Source organism: Eufriesea mexicana, unplaced genomic scaffold (genome assembly GCF_001483705.2).
Source record: "Eufriesea mexicana isolate 0111107269 unplaced genomic scaffold, ASM148370v2 scaffold76, whole genome shotgun sequence".
Lineage (NCBI taxonomy): Eukaryota > Metazoa > Arthropoda > Insecta > Hymenoptera > Apidae > Eufriesea > Eufriesea mexicana.
The window spans coordinates 384,869-411,249 of NW_016908289.1; the positions used below are offsets into that span (position 1 = coordinate 384,869).

Here is a 26,381-nt window from a genome sequence, read left to right on the forward strand (position 1 = left end):
GGGGGGTATGGAGAGCGTGTAATTTTACGATTGTTACCAGCTCGACCGGGATCGACGTCGATTCACAACGATTTATGAAACGCATTTTTTTCCCTTTCTAAAATATGAAAATGGTCGACTGCGTGTTCAACATGGCAATGGCGCCCAGCTCGATCCATTACACCTGCGCGCGAATAGACGACGTTGCAATCGTCGTGGTATCCTCGTAGAAAATTCCAGTCGCCATTCGATATCGCAAACGAGCGTTTATAATCCTGCTCGGGGAGAAATCGTCGCTGATGTCATTTGCGTCGTTGGAACATCGGCAATCGTTCCCCTTCGCATAATTAATCGTCGATCCGCCGATCTTTGTTCCGTTTCGCGGCAGAAACGGCCTTTGTTCGGTCTTTTGTTCGTCTTATTCTCATGAGAATAAGACGGCATGGAGATGCGACCGTCTTTATTCGTTTGCTCGATTTGTAAGTTGAAGATGTTGCTGATTCGTGTTCCTTTAATTCCTCACGGCCGTCGATGTACATTCTTAGTCAAGAATTAATTTATATTCCATAAACGTGAAAGTTGATGCATATCATAACCTCAAAATATTAGGGAAGCTGTAGTAGATATTGTGCATATACTATGATTCACAGTGTCCTGTTTTATTTTACTTCATTTCATTTTATGTGTTTTGGTAGTTTAATTTCATTTTGGGTGACGTATTATTATATAAAATTCGAATACTTTCTCAAAGATCACTTTTATTGCAAACTTGTAATATTTTACTATAGTTAAATTACTCTCGCGTTTTTATATCTTTTTAAATTAATGTCACTTGGACTCGATAATTGTCTATGGAATGTTATATTCGCGGAGATGTATTCATTTTTGATTCTGTCTGTACGCATGGACAAGGTCTGCATTCAGATGAAATACTGTATAAATAGACGGTTTAACTCTTCATGTAAGTTGGAAGTTACATAACCAAGTATTTATACCTTTCAAATCTTGCTTTTTCTCTTTGTTGCTTTATATCGTTGCATTCTTCCATTGTACCATTGTGTCAAGTAGCCTATTTGTAGCAATTATAAGTTCCTGCTTCTCATAGTATACACGATGATTAACTATACAAAAAATCAGGTTACAAAGAGTTAAAGACACGGTACCATTATCGTGATACTTCATTTTATACCAGTATAAAGAAATATGATCCCCAAAAGACGTCCATGAATCGCGTCCATGTCCAGTCTCCAGACATGTTTTTCCACGATTTTGTTCTAACTCATGCGAGAGAAAAGCTAGTAGATATTTAAAAAAAATTAATGTATTCTATATCTCTGACATATCCAAGCAATGCCATCTAATAGCTTGGAAAACAGTCTCAGTAAACTATGTTCAAAGTTCTCCGGCATATTAAACCTCGACTAACGTCCAAAGACGTAAAAAAATTTATAAATTCGTAGAAATATCCTGAGCAGTTGAGGTAGCGTGCAAGATGGTACGTAGGTAAGAAGGTATATTCTCCTCCTTATGCTTAAGCCCAATTCGATGCTCCAGATTCCCTTTGTCCACATTCTCGACGATACACTGTGACGTAGAGCAGGATGGGTTACGTTGTCACAGTTTATATTTCGTTTCGGTAGTCAGTGTATATATATGTAGGATTGGAATGAGTATGGCCTTGAAAGAATGTTTGAACTTAGAACAAAGGTGACCGCGCGCAAAAGGATCGAATGGATGTGTATGACAGAGCCGATGGCGATGACGATTGGAAGTTAGTTTATGAGTGCGGCGTGCGTTTGAAGTACCTGGTCCACCGAGGCTGCGGGAAAGAGGTATGATTGGGAAGGGAAGCCTGAGTGTGAGAAAAGGACAGAATGAATGGTTTAAATAAGGTACGTTCGAGTCAGAGTGTGTAAGAAGTGCAAGCCAGTCTAACAGTTCAATCTAAGACAGTCCATCGGTCAGTCGAAGAATGTCCAAAGTCTAGGAGTCTTCAGTCAAAGACAGTGTGTCAAAGTCTATAGTCAGTTTATAATAGTCAGTTTAAGAAAGATCAGAAGAGAGTGCTCATAGCGAATCTCTCCTGTTTTATAACCAGCCGCCGTCATTTACATATAAGCTTATTTTATTCTATTAAGAAGCGAGCAATATTGTCTTAAGTCAATCCACCCAAAATCCGATCCTACATATACATATGCTATACTTCGCGTTACGAAGTTCGTTTCGCCGCTTGTTGTTGTTCCATCTCACTCGCGCTCAGTGTATTCCGCCTGCTCTGCTTATCACGCTATAGTATATTCCCATAACGGTCATTCGTCTTCCGTCTCCTTACGATTATGTAGAGAAGGTGAACCTGCAGGGACGAGAATCTACTACATAACGAAACGTATTCTCGTGCGCGGTGGACGTATTCTTTCCAACTCTGAAGAATACTTAAATGCCCATTCGCGGCGTCTGTTGGGAATAACATAGTCGGTTAGAAACTACGAGCAGGACGAAGGACGGGAGAACAAAGGTAAGATATTCTTGCCGAGGTTTTCGCGCATTCCAGTGGATGCAGTTCATCGACATTAATAGTACGAGAACGGAGAAGTCGCCCCGAAGGTTACCGCGGCTGCCGTTCCAGGTTTTTCAGAATTCTATACTCGGTACGGTCACGACCAATCGTTTTCTTCGGGCGACTGGCGCGAATTTCAAATAGGTGGCGCTGCAGGTATCGATGGGACGTTCGACCACCGAGTTCGCCGACGAATATTTACTTTTATCGTTTGCTTTTTCCCCCGTGAAACTTCGCGTCGTTCACCAGTGCACGTTGTTCTTCCAGTGTTATTATTCCATTTATGCGATGCTCGATTCTAAGTGATTAAAAAGACAAACAACAACGGGGAACAGTGCGTGTAATCGTACGACCTTTGTGATTTCTGTTTATTTTGCAGGTAGAAATTTTCATGTCATGTAGTGCAATTACTGCTTCGTGTACTGTTCGAACGCAGATAGCTAGTTTTCTTGGAAGACTATCGTTTAATTACAAGTTAATTAAGTCGCTTTCGTTTACGATATTACGTAATAGTTTTACATTTCTGGTAGCGCCGTTGAATTTAATTTGTTTTTCTTACATGATGTGTACTGTGATTAAGGTGTGATTAAAATTTTTTATTCAATGCCTCTTAACAACGTGATATAAATTTTCTTACCTCTTTTTTTTAACTATGTCGTTACACATAGTAGTGTCACAAGAGTCTTTATGCAGTAAGTATATCAAAACAGTGTAATCATTGAAGATTGTTTATTCATAGGATGAATTGCACTGGAAAAATTCTTAAAATTGTTCAATGAGACCAACTTTTGCTTGTACAAACTGAGAAACGTTCATTGTTCAGATAGTGGAGGTACTGTATACACTGCTGAAAAATAAATTTCTTTATCAGTTTTTAAATTTTTAAATCAATAATGTATTCTAATTTTCATAGACGGTGCACATCACGTTAATTGTTATACTAATTCTAACTCTTTTATTACTAATTCTAAAACTTCTTGTTCTTAAAATCTAATTCCTTATCAGTACGCAACCAAATTTGTCGCAATCCATGAAACCAATGCAGTAATTCTCCTAAGATTTCCTCGAGTGTCTCTTTTCCCTTCTCCTCTGACCCTCTTCTACCCTTCATCTCGACGTCCAAGTAATAAATCTCCAGCACCGCGAGTATTTGTGTGCATCGTCGCGGGGAGAGAGAACTATACAAATGTTATTTGCTGTCTTAACGCGTCCTAACGATTCACAGGCGCTAAATCATATAATTAGAGAGGCTCGGGATTCGAGCTGGTGGCGCAATTGGTCGCGGAGAACGCGGGAAAAAGAAAATGGGGCCCGATGGCGGGATCCTACTATCCGAGCATTCCTATGCAATTATAGTTTCCTTTTATCGCGTTGATCATACACCTGGATCGAGGGATCCGGTTTTACACCGAGCCACGAATGCGTAATGCGTGTTCATTATCGGTCCCGTTGAAAGTGGCCACACGAGGATCTATAATATTTCGCATACGTGATCGATTTGCTTGTGCAGCGCGAACGGCCAACGATAATAGACGCGTGTACACTGGTAAACGTGTACACAAGTAAATCGCGAGAATTCCGATTGAATTATTTCGTTATTTCCCAAAGGACGGCAGAAGATTGCCAGAGTAACGTTTGTTTACGCGTTCTCGTGGCTACTAATTATCTATCTGTAACCCCATGTGAGTTTTAACCCTTCTAGATATTACACGGATATGTTCATACCGATGTATTATATTTCTTTACTTTTATTTCATTCAATCGTCATTGTTGTGGGAATTGTAATGGGCAAACGGTGTCAACACGTTGTATATATGCACTTGGTTATTAGTTATCCACCTATAACCCCATGTGAGTTGGATATTACAGAGTACATGTTGATACCGATGTATTCATATATTTCTTATTTTTGTTTCATTTAATTGTTATTGTTACGGGAATGGTAGTGACTCATTGTACACTGGTCACCTGAAATTCCGTGGTTTTGCTAGTACGATGTGCACGTGTGATAATAGTCACCTGCCGCTATTTCTGGAGTTAGTAAAAATATGGAACTACAGGCTATGTTATGGAAATGTAAAAAGTTCTTAATTTCTACATATATTTATACCCTGATAGAAACAATTTAACCAATGCACATTGTGTTAATAGCATAGATCGTGCAGTGAGGTAGGCAAAGGTAAATAAACCTCTCCTTAGATGAGGTATGGATTAGCTAGGGACTAAAAGCAACTTGCTTTAAGATTTCTGCTTATATACTGCTGCTTCTGGTGGAACTTATATTGACTTTTATTTCGATAGCAACGTAACTATGGGATATGTAATGATTTCCATTATACGACTTTAATTATTGTTATTTGGGCAGAGTATATTTAGGTGTACTTAGTCGATCGGTAGTTCTAGTGTTAATTGAAGAAGGCGCGATAGGTACGTTATCTTTTATTTCCTGACTTTAATGTCAGTGGTGGTCGACAAGAAGGATTTTATCACGATATACGTAATTGGAAGAAGAAATGACTTGTTACGTTCAGCGGTGTGGATCGTTCAAAAATAGATATAGAACCAAACTGGTATAATTATTATCATTACCCTCGATATTTTCAAAGTGGTTACCAGCTTGACAAAAATAGATATTTAATTTCAAATTTAAGTATAGATACAATCTTACTGGCATGGTTTTAATTCAAATGGTTCTGAACTTTTTAAATTTCAGTCTTATATACAATATATCTATGGATTTCTTTATTAATTCGATAAAAGTAATTTAATTGTCAATTTACTTTATTTGTTAATAGATTACATTATTGTCTCCATAAATATTTATTCTTTTCAAATCAGTATCAGAAATTATAGTAATCATTATGCTTTCCTCCGCAAATAAATCAAATTCTGCAAGTCTTTGCAGAATTTGCATTTACAAGCCGGTTTGAAGCGATTTTTCTATGACGAGTATAGGAATCGGGAATTTCGCGAAAAATTGCCCACGAATGCAAACGACCTGGCCGTTCCACGCGCGTAAACTGGCGCAGGTAACTGCAATCTCCGTGTCCCGCTATGTGTTATGGGAAACCTGCGCATTTTCGCGGGACGATATTCAAAATATCTCTATCACCAATCCTAAGATTGGATCCAGTCGTGTCAGTAACTGTATTAGGAATTATGGTACAATCACACGGTACCATATTGCATTTGCTTATTTGCAGAATGAATAAATTGACGCAGTTGAACGGAAAAAGTAAAAATAGAATAACTTAAATACTACATACCCTGTTAATAAATGGAGAAGTTTCCGAAGAATTATAAAAAATTCAATGTCTTTTCCATATGTGTTGAGTAATATTATTAAAAATGAAAGAAAATTATAAATCTTGTCTATTTCAATAAAATTAAACATTTGTCATACATTCGTATGCAAAATACGCAAATTTAATACACAGGTTCAATATCGCAGTGCCTCTGAAATACACCGTGACCCAAATATGGAATTTCTACAACTGCGATCTTCGCAGAATTAAATTAACTACCACAAGTTTTACCGTGAATAAGAAAATAACAGCGGCATCGTTAAATCCGCATATTAAACTCATCCTGGATATAAAAGTTTCCGTAAATATCCCGTTTCCACGATTTCCCGTAAAACATCCACCTGTTAGCTCGTTAGAGAACGTCTTTCGTACCACTTACATAACATACCACTTCTGCTCACGCGTGTTCGCATATTTCTATCCCCTTTCTGATTCTGCATATACATATATCGTGTCGAGTGTCATTATCTCGTAACACCCACGTTCCTCTATGCCTACGCGAAGTCCATTACCTTCACCCGATCGTGCATTGTGAACGCAGCATATGTAAATAGAGTAGATACACGATTGCCGACAAGGTTGTAGAATGGATCGCGCAAACGGTTCGCATTTACAGGTTAATGAGATGAATTGTACGATACAATGGACCACCTACGCGACTGCGACTGTCCTTAGAACTAGATGCGGGTGAATCTCGACGCAGACGCACATTTGAATTACGCGCCACTTGTGCAGTGCAACGTTGTACGATTTCTCGGTATTGCATAAGCGCTCGTGGGCAATGCTGAAAGTTCAGATAAAATGACGTCAGGTGTTAATATACTAGACACATATTTTCGTAGATTTTTTAGAAATATATTCTAATTTAATTCTTGTAGAATACAATTTCGTTTCCTTCTTCTTATGATCGTGGAAAGTATGCAAAAGAAAGAATTATCGAGTATTGATGCTAAAGGTAAACATATATGCAAGAAGGATTCTTGGTTTCTCTAAGTTTAGGTTATGGTCGAATAATTATAAGCATTATAAGATTGTATAGAAGAACGATAAATAAAATTAAAGATTCAAGTTGCGTGTAATGTTTCAGTGTTTTTAATATTTAATTAAATCTCTGATTTATCAGAGTTTATGAATTCTTTGCACAAAGTGTCTTATAAAATATATGAATGTCTGCAAAATTTTGCTTACAGCGAACGTAACTAGTCACTTTTACATTCGCTCGTTAGTACTTCGATATAGTTGTCTGGCAAGCAATCAGCTGGGATCACTCCTTGCCGACAAATTAGAATTTTTACATTAGTAGAGAAAGCATTAAGAAATGAAGTTCCCCATGTTCCTTAATTACATCGTTGTGTTATCTTCTATCTCTTTGATCGTTGTTTGAACCGTTTTATACCTTGCTTTAAATCTAGTAATTCTTAGAAATTCTTAGAAATTCGCGTTTATATCCGCTGAACACTAGAACAGCATTCATAACGAAAAATAAAGAAATAAAATACTTGCAACAGTAAGAAAATTTAATTTCATTCTCGAATATATTAAAAAAAAAATAGGATGACAAGATGTAAAAAATGTACACGTATAGACACGTTGAAGAACACATAAAAATATAAGTCATTCATACCAAAAAGAAAATATCTTTCTATTAGTCTTAGTCAGAGTTTAGAAAATTTCAAATCGACAAGAAAGAAGGGAAATATAAAAATATAGGTCGTTCGTGATAGATAAGCAATGCTGGTCGTCAATTTAGAATTGATTGCTGCAACAAGTTAGGTTCTATTTCGTTCTACCTTTCTCATATCTATGCATATTTCACAAACATCGTGCAACGCGGATTGTTACATTAAAAAGGATAAAACGGAAGAAATTTCCCAGGCATCAAAGCTGAACTAGGACAACAGAGGTTTAATTAACATAGCAATCATACAACATAAGAGTACAACTTCCAATGTTTCATTTCAATCGATCGATTCCCCACGATACGGAGGCTCCTCTATTTTTTCCGGCATCAATTTAAATTTCATGCTCGTTTCTCTACCTCTGGATAAAGCACGAAGCCAACGAAATCGTACTTTCTCGCGGTGTACTTCGAGGCGAGGTAATTCAGTCGAAAGTTGCGAAGCAGAACGCACCGAGTGCAATCGTAACTCGATATTAAACTACAAGGGTTTCCGTACGCGCAATAAACTGTAATCACATGGAAATTTCGAGGAACGCGCTATGTACTGCCAAAGCATCCGTCATGGCAGGTATATTTCGTATTGTCACGATTTTTAATAAGAAACACCGCGTGTGGTTGCAGGCATACATAAAGAAGGAATTGGGGAAGGTGGTGGTGTACACGACAACCTCCGGTATCGTGAGGAAAACGTTCTACAACTGCAAGAAGGTGAAACAGATTCTGAGGACGCACATGGTCAAATACGACGAGTTGGACCTGTTCGGCGATGCCGAGCTGCAAACCGAGCTGAGAGATCGCTTGGGCTCCACGGTTATTCAGTTGCCGCAGCTCTTCATTGATGGACAACACATTGGGGTATGTCAATCTGTAATGTGTATTTAATTATACTTGTCCTGGTATTTTAAGAACAATTTTAATAATTAAAGAGTTACTTAGAACCGACTTTTAATTGAGGGATTTAGTTAATTATATTCCTATTGTGAGGACGAGGTTAGAAAGGCACAAATACACATACGGATCTCTGGTTGTAATAAATAATAATATAATTGGAATATAAAACACTGAACTTTTGCTATACGTACTCTAACATTTGCCATTTCGGCACTGGCCCTTGCACATTCCTAACCTCAAAATGAGTAGCTGGAGAAGTTTGTGATTTGAATACATTTAATGTACATATTAGGTGAAAAGTTTGATGAAACATATTTTGAGGATTGATGAGGCGAATGTTTTAGAGCAGTGTCCTATTCGTGTAGGACTTATAATCAGCTGAATTCTTCAAAGGAGGAGGGCATATGATATTTGACATTTGAAATATACATAGGTCTTCTCGTAGGTGCAAATATCGTTGCCATGAAGTTGTTGTAGGCGCGGAAGTATGGTATAAATATTATATTTCTGAAGGTTATGGGTAAACGGAAATAAGGGGAGAGTGTCAGATTAGGGGAAAAATGGCGAAACGATGTTGTAATCGTAAGGTGAAGTAGGCGTTAAATTTTGAAAGTCATGTTCATTTAGTTCCTAAACTTGGTTCCAAAATTTAAAATTAATTAGAATTTACTTCTACTGTTCAGGTACGCTATCAAGAATATATCTAATATCTCGATCCTTCAAGAGGAATAGGGACCAAGTTTCTTACAAACTTTTTATCATAATTTTCATAAAATGATCGATGTACTACGATAACACCTTTAAGTGGATGATAAGGTCAACTTATGGTATGGAATATTACGTATCTCGTGTCGGATGTTACACGTCCAATTATATGATACATCACGGATTAAACTGTATGCGCGAAACGAAAGCTTTAAAACACGACACTACTACATAACTCGAAAAACCAATTTTCCCCAGGTCAGAATTAATGCTAACTCAAATTCATACACACGCACAATCAAAAACAAAATCACAGTCCGGAAAAAACGTCGATCGAACCTAACCTAACCGAACCTAACCTCACCCAATATAAACTAGTATCTAGTCGAACGAGCGCGCCGTAGGAAACCAGCAAGGTAAAATCTATTTACTCGTTACTCGCGTTAATACCGACGCGAATAATTATCGATGCTTGTCGAGGCCCTCATTAAAATAGCTAATATACCAGCTATAGTAATATTAGCATAAGATTTCAGCGAACGTTCGCTGGAGATCGGCCGCCATCGGCACGTGTCTGGTCTCCTCGCTACAACATGCAATTCCGCGGTTATCAGCGACGTTGAATAATGAAACGTGAGCATCTGCTGGCGATCGTTTCGACAAGCTGCGTTTGACGCCCGTTGAACAGGCCTCGGCATCGTCTCGTCATTCTCTCGCCTACAGAGAGATCTGGTCGCTTCTTCTCAGTCCATCCCTTCCGTGCATGTAGCGCCCTCAACTCTGCAGTCTCGTCGTGGTCCTCGCGCAAATTTCTCGCAAGGCCGAAGTCGCGTTATACAACGCAGAGCGCTCGAGAAAGCGGCGAAGACGCGACTGGAGAAATCAACGTGAAATGTCAAAGATGACCGACGAGCGGCGCTTACAGGTTCGTAACCGGAAATCTGCGAGCGACGTAGAGTTACGCAATCGATATGCACGAGAAAGTCCTTTGTGCGCGGTTACCCATGCACGCGCTTTTACCGACCGTTCATCGATCATAAGGTTTCAAGAAGTTTCGCGGTGGCGTGGAGGGACACCGGTCGCGTACATTTACAATGGTTCCGCAATCGCGATTTCTTCCTTGCCACATCGCACTTTGTTCCGCGTCGTTCGCCGGTTTCCACGATTGATCGAGAGATTCAGCAGGTTTTCTGACAAGTATTGCATGGAGAATTTGAAACACTTTGTTCCGCGTCGTTCGACGGTTTCCACGATTGATCGAGAGATTCAGCAGGTTTTCTGACAAGTATTGCATGGAGAATTTGAGGAAAAGTATACTAGGTTGAAATATATAGCATCCAAATATCTCCAAACTTAACCTAAACTTAGATAAAGTTCAAAACAAGTTTAATAAATAGAGAATAAAAGCGAACGAAGTAAATACTGTACATGCAACATTTTCGTTACACAAGGAACATGCTTATTCGTGAAGTGGAGTTGGCTGGGTCGGTTAAATATTTGAGTTTGCGCCTAGATCGTAAACTAACTTAGAAGATACACATATAGAACAAGAGAAAACAACTTCGTCACTTAAATTATTTATTAATATAGATGGAAGGACATAAATCAATATAGTAAATCGTCTAAGGAAACGAAAAAGTACGTTGCCTTGACAACCATATTGGAAAAGACATTGGTAATGGAATTGAAGATCCCTCTATTAGTCGTGATCGATTTGTAGGTAATGTCGATCGACATTGTTACCGTCGATGACGAGTATCACGGAAAAATTCAGGCGAGTTTTGCCAATTTTCGATTTTGGTGTTACGTCCAGTGGAACGATTTCGCGTTCGTTATTTTTCTTACTGTGTGTTCGTGACTGTTACGCGGAATGCACTGTTTTTCTGCTACGTTTACGACGATACTTTTACTCGCTTTGCTAGTTACACGCGTGCGGCGCTACATTCCACCCCAATTTGCGCTTCGCTTACTCGCGCAGAGAATGATACTCTTAATTAACTTTCGCGTAAAAAGAATTTTTTTATCGAATTAAATTAATGAAATGGAAATTATCAGTCAGTGCTCTTGATTAGACTAAAAACTGAAGTTAGTCAAAATTTATTTTATTTGGATCTGTATATACAGTAAAACATCGATTAGTTGAATTAATCTTCACAGACAATCGTTCGAATAATTATAATTTTCCAATGATTAAATAACACTGCTTCATGCAAAAAAATTGTCGTCAGGGTTAAAGTATTTTACGAAATACGAATATTAAATGAAAAGAGAAGTTTTTCTTGAGTTCATCCCCAATTCAAGTAATCGTGGTTTCACTGTGCCCATTAGAAGGAACATTTAGGTTAACTGGAGTAAAAGTGTGCCAAAGAGCATAAGATAGGAAGTATGAAGTTAGATGAAATCTATCACCCCGTGTAATTTTCATATTTCCTGGTGAGCATGTCTAGAAGGTATTCCTCGAGGGCATATACTTATGTATGAACGATTGTGACTGAAAAGTGTTACGCCAATGCAATGATGTATTCCGGAAGATTTCAGCGAAGATGCACTTAAGTGCCATAGAACGTCAATCACTCGGGATAGAAATCTGAATTATCCTCGTTTCTGTGGAAATAATAAGCGTACGTCATTAGGTATCTCACGAATGCAATAGACTTTACCAAGGAAAACAAAAGAATTGTAATTTTTACATTCACGTATTATCATAAATTTGACACGAATAACTCTAGACAAAAGCTATTATTAGCTAATTGTTACAGTCTTACCATAACACCCTTAAATTATATTTTTCAATTTATTTCAGTCACCTCGTCACGGTTACTGTATCCGACTCGCATAATTCATGGTATACTTTCTAATCACGCCTCTGTACTTAAATCTCGCAGTCAATAATTATCTCAAACCGAACATGCGGGTATCCATGAAACAACGTAATAGCAAACTTACATTGTAATCCTACATACATCGAATTCTCCATCGAAACACTTGCATGACACGACACTTAGGGTTAGGTATATGCTATCACAATTCCGCAAACCGGGTATAAAAAAGGAAGACAGAAAGAAGCGAATTGAACCTCACGACTGCCATCTACATCTAGCCTGCCGAGATTAGGGGTTAAAAGTAGAAATTTCGTCAACGAGGCAACGCGACCTTCATTCCTAGCTTCACCAATTCACTGCTTCGAAGCAACTCTCTCCACCCTGAGACTGGAACAGTCTAACAAAAGCACGTTCTAGATAGAAGGCAGCCTTCGAGGAACTTAAAGCTGCTCGAAAGGAAACAAACAAACGTGCGATTACATGTCATGCAATTAGACGCACGCCCCGTTAGTGGTGCGGTGTGCAATTACGCCTCAACTCGGCGGCTAATAAATTGCATCACAGGGAGGCTGGAGAAATTCCGAAGAAATTGCCAGCATTCCAAATAGCTCTTGAGCGAATACCGAAAAGTTACGCCATTTCGCGCGAAGCTGAGCATTCACCGTGACCAACGTCGAAAAGGAACTGAACAATCGGATTGGAAATTCGCACTGGTTACCTTGTCCCAATCAACATCTTATAATGACCATTTAAATAACACCCTCTCGATCTGTCCTGGCCAATTAAAAGAAATAATGAGAGACTTTCATCATCGTGAGTGGCCAACATTTGGAGTCATTCGAATGTGTATAGTTTGTCGTCCATTTACTAGTGAATAGCCAGATCAATTACTATTTGGGTTGGCTGTTTATGTATCAATGATGTTTGCTGCGTTAAACGTTGGTTATGAACATTTGCGAATGTTTGCGCGTGTTTGCTAACGTTTGCGCGTGTTTGCAAACGTTTGTGTGTGTATGCGAATGTTTGTACGTGTTTGCAGCCGTTCGTGGTCATGCTAGAACGATGATCGAGTAGATTTGGTAAACAAGTGCTTGCAGACTAGAAAAAATCTACAAGCATTCGTAATTGGACTCTAGAACAGCTTGGATGACAGTTGATAATAGTGTAAGAGATACATACTGTACAAGAATGCAAACAAACGGGGAATTTTCCCCGATTCATCGACATCGGTACTAGTACGCTTGGCATACGATTATCGCTGTTACCTGATGGGTAAATCATTCATATTGGGAATCTTTTCACTGTCAAAGCGATGAAGAATGTTGCTGTTATCTTATCTAACCAAATAGTCAGTTATGTGTCTCTAAATGTTCGTATCTTCGGTATCAAGATATTACTATTATTAACTAGTTGTCTAAGTCAAAAAACTAGCTTAATATGTGATATTTAATTCTGTAGAAACTAATTAACCCCATTTAAATAGGTCGTTTGTAAATTGAAAGTTACTAGGTATTATAAGAATTGCATAACGAGGTTTGTGACGTTTGATGATAACAAGGGAAAATGAAGTTATAAAAGCTGATCAGTTTGGTTTCCACGTGGCTCGAGCAATTATGCGAACACATTTACATACACGTCGGAGGTATGCTGTGCCATTAAGTGAACGTAAATTTTAATAATTTTCCAATATCCGGAAAATGTATGCTCCTCGTGGCGATTTTATTCGCCATTTTGCGATGGAAACTCAACACAGCTAAACGAATTGCAGACGAATTGCAAGCTTTTTTCGGTGAACGATCAAAGGACGAATTACTTTGCATGCCATTTCGCTTTTGCAACAGTTTAAGCGGAGAAATGTCTTAAGTTCCAAAGGAAGATTTTTCTGCCAAGTGTCCTGGAACATGGTTGAGTGAGAAAAAGGGGAAACGATCTAACGATGTACATAATTACGTGTATACGGAAGTGAACAGTTTCATAGATATGAGAGATTTTATGACATGGAAGCGTATATAAATATATTACGAAGTTTCTTTTTGTTCATGAGATCTAAGGGCATCCTCTCACGATCTTTCCCTCGTTATGGTTTCCCATTATTGGTGAGAATAATGTACTTTTTCCCATATTATAACTCAACGGTCAACGTGTGTATGCAGTGTACACATGGAGTGTAAATATGCAACGTATGGTAAGATGAAATAATAAATTGGAAGGGAAAAGATCTTATAGACAAGTTTTTACACAAACGTATGCGTATTAACAAACTTTTTATTAATTTTCATCGGATTTAGTAGCCAATTAACTGTACATCGATGATTTCTAAATGGTAATATTCCGGTTGTAAATACTTTTGTCAGTGTGTTTGCCATTTACGTAAACGGTTATTCGTTTTTAAATTATTTTTTAAGAAAGCGAAAAAAGAGAAAGTGTAAATGGAATGCAGCTTAAGAATCGTAAAGTGGAATTACCTCGGGCTTAATAACAGCTACGTTGACCCTCACCTTTCCAGCATTATGACATTTTGTTGTTCATTTTCCAATTTGTACCATTTCACCGTGGTTTGGGTAGAAATGGAAAGAAATTATTAAATGTAACTGTGGTTAAGGCTGCCTTTAATGCGAATAGTTTCTGCTAGAAGCGATTCCGAGTACAATACGTTAAAATTGTTGCCCGTTTCACCGCTTTCTCGTATTATTTTGCGAACTTTCAAATTTAACATTTTCATCCTGCATTTCTACTCCTGTAGTTTCAACTTGGTCGTTTCTTTTTCAGGCTCTATTGTTACGTGACAGAAAATGTGTCAAAGGGCTATTATTTATGATATTTTGACATCTAGAAACTGCAGTTCTTTTTGAGGATTTAAGAGGTGAACGTAAAAGACATAGGAAGGTTTCGTATTCCTCTGAGAAATAAGCAATTTAAATTACTCTATACAGCTTACGTTCGGAGATCATAAAGAAAAAGCATCGTGAAACCATGTACTTGTTGGCTCCCTTTTGATGCTGCTTTCATCTTTTAATGTTCTCTTTTAATCTGGTGACTAGAATGACGAAAAGGCGTACAACATAAAAAGCACGTACTTTAATTAATATATGTGGCTTTGTAAAAGTCAACAGCATAATTACATCTTTATCACAGTCAATATTTTCTAAATATTCGATAACGTGGTGAAGATATATATTTAATTCAAAGAATGATCAACGAAAAGTGTATTTAATCGGAAAATATAAATAATCGTGTCAAAAAAAAGATAGGAAGAAAATATATATGAAGTAAGGAAGAAATAATTCATATCTCTTTTCTGTATCAAAAAGAAAATAGTCGAGAGTGGCCACAAACTTTTTATAACGGGTAATAGAAGCCTCTGCAGAAGGAATCTGTCAATCAAAACTTCGACCTCGCTATTTCAACCACATTCTGTCGCGTTCGCAATCGTTGCTTCCTCATCGCGACAAACACCGAGCACAGTTTCGCTTTCCGAACACGTATCGGGGGAGCGTGGCGTGTCGTCGCGCCATCAACGTGCCCGCGATTGCCCAATTTGCCAGAAGCGTCGCACCGCGGCGCTGGCTGTCGGGCCGTCGCGTGCACACGGTCGCATCGCCTCTTTGGTCACTCGCCGTAGTCCTCGGCCGAGCGTATAAACGGGCCGGCGAAATGTCAAATCGTTCGATCCAAGGCCTGCTGCGAGAATGAGAAGGACGCAGAGTCGGTACAAGAAAGATGGAATGAAAGGTGAAGTGGCTTGCGTTGCAAGGCGCAACTACGGTCCTCTGTGGTCTCCACGGCGGACCTGCCAGTGTGTGCAAACGAAACACACCACGCTCCAACCGCATTCCTAATCGACCACGCCACGTGATAGTCCTGCTCGGTCGTATACTAACCTCGAAAAAGTCTGCGAATAGACGCGTAGTTCGTGCCGTTCGCGTGCCTCCTCGCTCGTTCATGATGGTCCATCACGGTCCCGTTTCGACGTAACGCGATGCTGATGGATTAGAAACATAAGTTATGTTGGCTGAAAGGCATGGATCGTTTTTTCCTAACGGATTACCACAGCGTTCGTGAACGTCGAAAAAAATACCTTTACAAGTTTCCTCGCAGCACATTCCTCGGTCTGGGCTGGGAAGGGATACGGCTGAGATTTGGGATTCGAATGAATCACGATTCAGAGACTGATGAGGGTATTACGAAAGCGGTGAATTAACGACGGCGTCCTTAATGGAAGTGGTTAATTGGTTCATTAATCAAACGATCGGTATTCGTTATATCGTGATTATCAAAGAAGAATTTTGCACGACGGGGAACCATAATTGCTGCGTCCATTTAAATTCTCATGGCAATTCGAAACGCAGATTTGTTCCCTTTGGAGTCTGAGGCATTTTAATCGCCATGTGTTTTAATGCTATGACCTAAATAACGAATAGGAAACAATAATTATGTTAGGAATAGTTACGCATGAAATATCGAAATGAAATATTCTTTTTCACTCGTTTCTTGAGCAGGCGCCGATTTATTTTTTTATTTTAGTATTAAAAGCATCGACAAGCTTATAAAAATATAAGAAAATCTTCGAGTCGCTATATTTTATGAAAAAACCTTGCAACGCAGAGGATTAAATATTGAACTGTTAAATTGTATAATCAGTTTGCAAAGTTGCTAGAGATTGGACGCCAAATTTTTTGAGTTCATTTAGAAGTATAATGGCATTTGGTTTATCTTCTTTTTCCTTTCGTTCCTTTTTTTAAATCACTGTCGTTTAAAATGAGATTGAAGTTTCTCAAAATCTGTGCAAATTAAAAGAGAGTTGTTATCAACTGACAGGTCAGTCGCGATAAAATCCTTTAAAAGTAGGTTCCACGTTATACCGGTTCTTGTCCCACGCTTTAATGTCGAAACATTTCCACGGACCGAGTTAAAAATTGAGGCACGTTTTTACAGATCGCCTGCGCATTATTTGCCAATTCCTTTCACTGGAAGCCAAACCACTCTACGTACCGGTGCATTCCATTAAAAAAAAGAGAGAGAGAGAAAATAGGAATGAAGAAAATGAAAATTGGAAAAAGGGAGAATGAGAGGAAAAATAAACTGGCATCGTTAAAAACCATTGGAGTGTGTTTAAACAGAGGAGCTTCATAAAACGTTCATTACTAGCAGCTGTTGTCGCATATATGCAGGATAACACGCATATCATTAAACGGTCGACGATAAAATACCGTGAAATAGGGAAATCGTTTGACAGCAAAACCAAAGTGATTACGATGGCATTCAGTCGCGTAATAAATATTTTAATACGGTTCTCTTCCTTTATACAGGTTTACACGATCTTCCAGTGTCATTTCAGTAATGACATGCTTCGTAATCGTCACCGATTATCGCGGATTTGAAATTATAATTGACCTGTCCAGATGTACCTTTTGCAAACAAGTGAAGTGGAGTCGGGCGTCGCGCAGAGAGAAAGAGCGCGCGCGTGCGTGTGTATCTGTGTGAGAAAGAGAGAGAATGCAGACAATTCACTGGGTTTTATTAGCAGTTCACCATCGAATTTTATTAATATTGCGTTGTGGACTATCTTCGAGTTGTTATAAAATTATTTCTCTTTCCAGGGATTCGATACCGTGGAGCGACTCAACGAATCTGGAGAGCTGAGGGACATGCTTAAGCCTTACCAGGTAATTAAAAGTAGCATTTTATAAGTGTTTTCATCTCGGCTGGACACGAGAATAATTTATTTTTCATCGATAGCTTTTTTGAATACATTTTAATTGTCTCGGATGTATATGACGTCTCATTCAATTGGAACAAATTGACATGGTACACAATGGAACATATTTTCGAATTAATTTGGTAGATTTTGTGCATTAGTACACCTAGGAATAGATTGAGTATATTAGAAACAGGAGATATATAAACGGTGTCCCATGTAATCAGGATAAGCTGTTTTTTTTAATGATTATAGATATTATAAAAATAGAGGTGATATGTGTGTAAAAATTTGTAGAATTAATTATTAAGTAATTTTTACAGATTGTCTCAGTTGTGTGAGACAACCTGTATATACGTTCTATTTTCTAAAGTGCTCAGTAGATTAATTCGGTGATTAGTTTTCGGGAAACGAGTATCGATCTACGAGGTGATGATACATACGCTACTATAAATATGAACGTTACTACTATCCTAAAATAATGTATGGTTGGCGATTTCTTTTTCCTGTTATTATAAACATCCCTGCAAAAAAATTCAGCGCTATTATTAGTTGCATAAAAATACCAGATCAATAGATCTTCGCGTTAACACTATTTTTATAGTTTGAGCTCCAAGTCGACTTAAAAACAGCTTATTCAAATAGCTATGATTATAAAAGCAGCTAAGATTCCATGTTATTAAGAAATACCGTTCTAAAATGATTTAACCATCTATTAAAGATTGGTATTAAAGATCGGTAATATATAATACAATAATACGAAACTTAAGACCCATTCATTGCAAGAAGTATTCTAGAAGTATCGACTTAAAGCAACGTAACCAAACTAGTAATAAAAATATTATTACTCTCTTCATATTGTAGTAATAAATAGTCAAAGCAATTAATAAAATATTGAAGCCGAATTATAAATAGAGAGAATACTTAGTTATAATCGCCAATATTTCTCAATCAAACTTAACCTAAAAAGAATTCTAAATAGCGACATCTGCTGTAAGAGTTCAATTTGAATTACTCCTCCATCTTCGAATTTCGACATCGATGAAAATATTACAATACTTTTTGTACTAACAATTATAGCAATCAAACCAGATGATACAACTAAAGCCAAATTATGAATAAAGAAAACAAGACTGATACATAACCGCAAATCTTTCTCAATCGAACCTAACCTACGAAGCATCCTATACAGCGACATCTAATAATTCGATTTAATTCATTCTCCTTCTTCAACCATGGACAGAGACGAGAGTATTATATTTTCTATAGTAATTATTATAATAATCAAAGCAGTTAGTACATCATTAAATCCGAATTATTAATAAAGGAAACGGAACTGATACATAACTGTAAATCCTTCTCAGTCAAACCTAATCTACAAAACATTCTACACGGTGATATCTAACAATTGTATTCAATTCCTCTTTCATCCCTGACCATCGACAGAGACCAAAATATATTTTCTGCAGTAACTACTATAATAATCGAAGTAGTTGATATAACATTAAAACCGAATTAAAAGTGAAGGAAACAGGACTGTTACATAACCGTAAATCTTTCTCGATCGAACCTAACCTAAAAAACATCCTACACAGCGACATCTATTATAAGAAATTCGATTCAATTTCCGCTGCATCTTCAACTATCGAAAGGATCCATTCGTTATGGCACATCCAGTGTACGCTTATTTACCACGCTGTCTCGTCAACGCATAATCCCGAGGAAGAGCTACGACGGTGCCTGTCGATATTCCAACCGTCGAAGAGTTATTTGACCGTTTAGGAATTGCATGCCGATTCCGAGAATTCGCTACGCAACTGTGTTCCATGTCTTTGGAATATTTATGCCGCGTAGAAGAATGAAACAGCTGTGCCAGGGCATTATACACACAACCCCGAGCCATAAAGGAACCTGATCGTGTTGGCGGGCGCTCGCGTTCGCCGTAATCCGTCGTGGACACAAGGTTGTACGAATCCTTTCACTTTTATCCGCCGATATCTGCCTCCACCTTCCTTTTCCATCGCGATCATAAATTTCGACGTCGGTGCAATTGAGGTTTACCTTGCAGCGAGTAAAGGTCGTTTACACTGTCGCTGCCACTATCACTTTCCTGATACCCGCCCCATGTCACGCGGGCCCTTACGAATATCGTGGCTGTCCTTTGGACTCGTGCAAGGACACTCTTCACCTACTCGAAGGTCCCATAAATCAACCGGCAACTTCTTCCAATGATAATACACCGGCGTATTTGAAGAATGCCATTCGGTCGTTAGACACTCTCAGATTCTTTCTTCTCTTCATCCGTTTCACTCCGCTCACTCTTTGGAACCTCACGTGCGGTTAGCTCCCGTGGCAGGTAAATGCGTTTCTGATTTTCCTGCGGTAAGGATGAGACTCGAAGAATGAGTGGCGGTTACGTAATCCGTTGGCACAGGCTGGGAAAAATGGCGGATGGATGACAGGCTACGTATAATATTTTTTGTGTAACCGAGCTTCTGAATAGCGAAGCGTGTAATTAATAGAAAAATTTGTTGCAAATAACTGGTTCAAGGTGACGATATTATTAACGATACGTGGGTTGATCATTGAGGTTAGGTTATGTGGCTATTAAGTCTATAATTGATCTTTCGAGAAAGATAAAATTTATTGCATGCACAAAATTAAGTATGAATCGAAAACTGGATTTCTCATGAAAAATACGGCCAGATGTATTTTTTTTTTATCTTTAATGAAAGTTAATTACTAACCCGATTGGTGTGTCAGAAAGACGCGTAATTAAGTGACGCCCACGACCTACCCTTTCCCCCTATCTCTTTATGCAATACTTGCATAATGGATCATCGCTATTCTCATCTTTCTTCGCGCGATAAACATGTACCTTGTGCATGAAACATGTACGTAAGATTTGTTTCATTAATACGTTGAATGCCAATCCTGTCTCGTCATTTCCACTGCGCCTCAACTTCGTCTACACTGTACACCGGTGTTACGTCAATGTTCTGTTGACTCCGACCCATTTTCTGACGACATTTTATTGAATTCGAAGAGTGTGGATGTAGTTGTTTGCTCTGACAATAGAGGTTGAATATTAGTTTCATTTCAGCAGTACGCGTTCGATGCTGTCTTCTTTCACTAAATCTTTGTATTTCGCAGGAGAGCTTTAAATGAAAATGGCGGATTATTCGGTATCGATGTAAATAAGACTTCTGACGACGAATCGAGTTATGAATTTAAAATTTGGTTGGTTTGGTATTAGATTAATATTGGGCCAATAATATTAATATTGGGTTGGGGTGAATTAATATTAGAAGATCACTCTACGACACTTTTATTAAAAATTACAACGTGTAGCGTTCATCATGGTGCATAATCTTTTATTTATGTATGATGCAATTTCCTGTTTTAACGATATTTCGATAACAGCTTCCCGGTGTCGGATGATTTCATAAATATTGCCATCCGTTTACAGTGGAAATTAATAACAACATAAATTATAACACAGAATTATTATAAACGAAATGTTAATCATTTTTAACCTCTCTTTCAGTATCTCGATTATCATGTACATTTAATATCATATTTATTTATTTTAAATTTATTGTTTATATTCTGGAGGTATATAATATTTTAGCTTCGATAATTAGCATTTTAATAAATTTATATTAAAGGAATAATACGCTGAAAGTGATATATAAGAATTAGGTTTAGAATAAGAATTTATAATCTCTTCCTCATTATTTTCAACATCCTGTTTATTTTATGTTCATTCATTACCATATTCAATTTCGTTTGTTATTTATTACTTGGAGTCTGGAAATGTCTACTAATTTAACCATGATATACGATATATCGTCAAAACGCATAAGCATTCCAATCGATCATTAACAACCCGTGAGACACGGAAGAAGAAAGATCGGGGTAGAAACGCTGATGTTACAGCATGCTTCGAAATTGCAAGAGTCAAAGTCGAGGAAGTTAAACAAACAGTTTCGTATCTCGTAATCCCCTGCTCGGTTGACGTCCATACGTCTTTTTGCGAAGAATGCAATTGAAAATGAGCAAAGTGAAAGCGCAGTTGGGCAATGTCATCGAATACACCGTGAGCTGGAAACTAATGCAGAAACGAGAAGCGTCACGCTTGTTTTATAATCGTCGAACGATACCGTCCAACAATCATTCGAACATTAGATCGCGGACATTAAATGGCGGAGATGTAGACATTATGCGAATGGAATTGGCTGGAATAGTCGACAGAGAAACACCAACAATGTTCCTAAGTATCGATGCAAAATCAATTTTGGAACATCTACAATTTCGTAACTTTGAGTCCAAGTCTGCCACGTACTTTTCCACTCTATAGTCATACACTTTGGTCTAAGCACCATTGAAATTCGTTCTTAGCTTCCAATAGAATCAAGACATGTCTCAGGTACGTCCTCCATATTTGGAATTCATTCAGACACACGTAGTCAAGACCCAGTAATGCAATTAATCAATAAGAATCTTCACTGTGATGTATGAGCTGAGTGTTTATGACAGTTAATTTCTAGTTACTATAATATGGTTACGTACCGAACTGTACACTTGTTGTTAGTCTCCTATTGTCTTCCTGCCGGAAATACTCATAGTACTCACGACAATTAAGTTCTACAAGATTGCCATTGACTTTTTTTAATTATTTGTGCTGCGTTGTTGCGAGTCTAAAATGGCTCCTTTGACAGTTAGGATGATTGAACAAATGTTGATAAACAGAATAAACTCTGGATAAAATGATCTATATAAAGTGCATTGTTCGTGCTGTCCTCTGGTAGGGTAGGGACCTTTACTAGGCTATCTCTGGAAAGGTGACAGGGTGAAGGTAAAATCAGTTCAGCACCAATTACCAACTCAATATATTAAAATTATAAATATAAAAATCTCTCTATAAAAATATACTAAAGTCCTAATTGCGTTTACTAATATTGATTTTAATTATAGAATTGACTACTGCACAATACAATAGTTGTTACTCTCAGTTGTTCAGCTGTGTATATATCTTTCATGGAATGCAGACAGATAATCTAGCATTCCCTCTTACCCTATTCTTCATCCTTTTTCATTTAACTCAGACCAAATACGTGGATATTTACAGGATATTTGAGTTACTGCAGCTAAACGAAAATATATATCTAATATCTTTGGCTACTCCTTAAGTATCATTCAAGTCGGAGGTGGACCTTTCACGACACCGGCTTCCGCGTGCAAACTTCTGAACCCCATCATAGTAACAAGACCAAATTATTCGAGTCTCGATTTCACATTTTTACAAATACCTAATTATCACGTGATTTACTTACATGTACATACACCTATTCAGAGACATCCAAATTCACTACATATGATTGACTTTGGTTCCAGAGCGAGGACGCCTGCACAGTGTGCCTGTTCTGCGGTGGCTACCAGTGGCAACTATGTCCAGTGTGCAATGGTAGCAAGAGATCAGTTCATCGCAATGACTTCACCGCGGAATTCGTGGCCCTGAAGTGTGCGAAATGCGACGTGAATGGCCTGATTCGCTGTCCCCACTGCTGAGGCGCTAGTAGTAGAGAAAATGGCGGCCGCGTGCCCTAGGAGGAGCGACGCCGTCATTCCTGACGCTGTCACTGAACCGCATACGAGAAGTATATTGCATGTCTAAACACGTTGCAGAGAGGTACACGCTGTCGCGTCACGAGCCAATAGATAATCTGCCGTTCGATCGTCGTGCAAAGCGCTGTCTCGACTCGAATTTCTTTCTTCTTTCTCTTCTATTTGCTTCTGTTCCATTCAGAGCGCAAATTTCGCGACGTGGAATTGAATTATGGGAAGCATTCGCGGAAATACGAGATAAAACGGTACTGGCACGCTCGATCGTGGATACCGGCACGACTCGTTGGCGCTGATCGCAAAATCACGCACGTGAATTGTAAAATATCGACTAATAAAGCTTATCTAATGTTTTGTAACATGCAACCAGTGTATCTGTCACTTTGTATTTTACTGCAGCCACCTCATCTCCTTTCCCGTGAATTCTGAGACATCGTGGTCGGTCATTTTTGAAATCAATATATCAGAGGATGGGATATGAGAGTCATCTTCTGATGCAAGAATGTTGTTGTTGCTAGGTGATCAAGGCACATCATTGTTTTCTAATTATAGTTATTTTTGTTTTGTGGAAATTATTATATTTTGACTAATGTTGCTTCATCTTAAACTTTTAGTAATGTCGAAAATCTGTAGAACCTGGAGAGTATCAATAATTAGAGAATCAAAGTGCATTCCCAAAATGATAATCGTACATTATAAATACATTCTGAACATCTATTCCTGAAGTGAAGTATGGTATAATAAATTAATTCTTTGTTTCCTTACAGGAAAGTAATGTCAAAGCATTTAAGTAGCCTGAACCGATGACATACAAGCAAAATGTTTTCATTACTTCACTTTATTTTCAGATTTAATATTATTTTTGCCTTCTCCTCCACCTCCCACTTGAAGCAAAATTTTAATTTTGCCGTTAATTTGTTAAAAAACATGATCGATTTACCGCCTATTTTTAAACAGCTGACATCTTTGAACCTGGCAGTTGTTCCCCTTTTCAAATGCACTATATTAAAATCCTCCCTTTTAGCCACCAAGTGACACGAAAGCCTGAAAATCAACAAAAATAGACTTCTCCTGTTTTCCACACTTGGTATGCAAGTATCTGTATTCCCTCTTATAATTCATTTATGAATCTCCTTTTCACCCGAAATCCATATTCCATATCAAACAGTACTCATTAAACCATTAAATTTTCTGTTTTATTTCTCTCATTTCCAATTCCTACTCCAATTTGCAGATTGCAAGTTTAAAACTGCAATTTGAAAACAGAATAAACACAGAGCACGCACATACATCGATCTGTACATCTCGCTATTAACACATTAGACATAAAGTTAAGTACACAACCTAAGGACTCGACGTTCCAGTGCTATAAGCCGCATTTACATATGTATGTAACAATTTGCAGTAGCTCTTCATGAAACAAAACGGATGTTTACTCTTTGTTGAAACGAGTTAAAACGAATTGAAATTCCTCGAAGAACGAGATCCACGTCCATCCATTTCATCGGTTATATCTGCTGTGGTAATAGAGGTGCATCGAGTTACACGGCATAATAAGCACACTTTCGTTTCGCAGGTAATCTGATTATCGCGCGAAGAAGTCTCGCAATTAACGCGAGACGAGGCGTTTAATTTCTTGCAGATCGAGATTCGAATCTTTCCTTTATGCCGCCATTAGTATCTTATTATCACCTAACCTTCCTCGCGATTCTCAAATTTTCCCGAGAACGAACGTACAAACTTCTTTAATAATTTCGCGAGGCACTTGGGATTTCTAATTACTAATTTTTTCCTCGTAAATGCGAAAATCGTTCATTTAATATCAAAGCTGTGTTTAATGAGCCAGTAAAAGCTAATTTGATATTTAGAAATCTGTATATGACTTGATCACTTGAAATTGTATTATCAAATTATTTATTCGGTAAAAAAATGGTTTATACGATGCCGAATTATCACGAAGTCACTTATATGACTAGTTCTTCACTTCACTGTATCGAGAATACTTTCATCATAGATATCACAAAACATAACCTCTTTTACTCCGCCATGTCTTATTATATGCCACTTAATATTCTTCCCTAATTACAATAATTAATTTTTTTCTAAATTCAATGTCACACACAATATAAACAGTCCAAGAGAAGTAATCAAAAAGAATTTGTGTCTCTTAAAAATAGAAATTCTTAATTTTGCCATACCAGTAACGCTTTCATTATAGATTTCACGAAACATAACCTCTTTAGTTCCGTCATGTCCTAATCCATACTATTTAATATTCTTGCATTTTATTTTGTTTATAAATTCAATGTCACACTCGATATAAACAGTCTGAGAAGAATAATCAACACTAGTATGTACTTGTTAAAAGAATATTGCAAGCAGAGTCAAGTTTCCGATATTTTAGCTGGATATAACTCGCGAGTGATTCGAGGTGGTCGTGTTAGATGTCACTCTGTGTGCATAATCGTGCGCGAGTATTGAAGAGTGCTAAAATTGGATATTCGGATTATTTCGTGGCACTGGGGCAAGATATTTAAAAAAAGAAAGGGGACCCATTTGCTCGTTAACGCACGTTAACGCAATTAGCGACGGGAACGACAACTCTGGGGATGCTCGGTGACTGTGGATTGCACATTGAAGCTTCCCTGAACTGGCCGCTGTAAGTTCAGTGGATTACAAACTCGCTTAATCCGCGGTCTCCGCATAAACTTTGTCGTCCACAAGTCAGTATGCAGTTACTTAATCGATACAGCTTCCATTTCCCTCGATAATCCGTTCATACTGCGTCAGTCAGCTGGTTAAATTTTGCATCGATGTTAATAAACCAAGTGTACGTCTGCTCGAAAATTTTACAGGAAATTTGAACCCTTTAATTCCGATACTGTAGAAATTTCTTTGTCATATTGTAAATACAGGTATGGAATTGAAATTGCAAATTGAACTAGTTATTCGACTATCGTTGCAGTTTGTGTATTTCAGTAAACAAGGTTCAAGATGGTGTATTAATTATGTTTGCAGTGTATTATTTGGTTACATAATTTATTTGTATATTATTATCTTATTTTTCTTTTCGTAATATCTGGTAATATATTAATCGCTTATACGTTTCGATAATATA

At 37.9% G+C, this 26,381-nt stretch overlaps 1 protein-coding gene across 1 annotated transcript in view; it reads left to right on the forward strand.

Moving 5' to 3' along the window:
• LOC108555077 (uncharacterized) overlaps positions 1-23,283 on the forward strand; it is a 55,583-nt gene extending 32,300 nt beyond the window's left edge. Inside the window, exons 4-6 of the mRNA XM_017910589.1 lie at positions 8,144-8,377; positions 17,541-17,606; positions 23,036-23,283. Coding sequence (XP_017766078.1) covers positions 8,144-8,377; positions 17,541-17,606; positions 23,036-23,209 — 474 coding nt within the window. The 3' untranslated portion in view covers positions 23,210-23,283. The remainder of the gene's footprint in view (positions 1-8,143; positions 8,378-17,540; positions 17,607-23,035) is intronic.
• Positions 23,284-26,381: the final 3,098 nt, after the last annotated feature.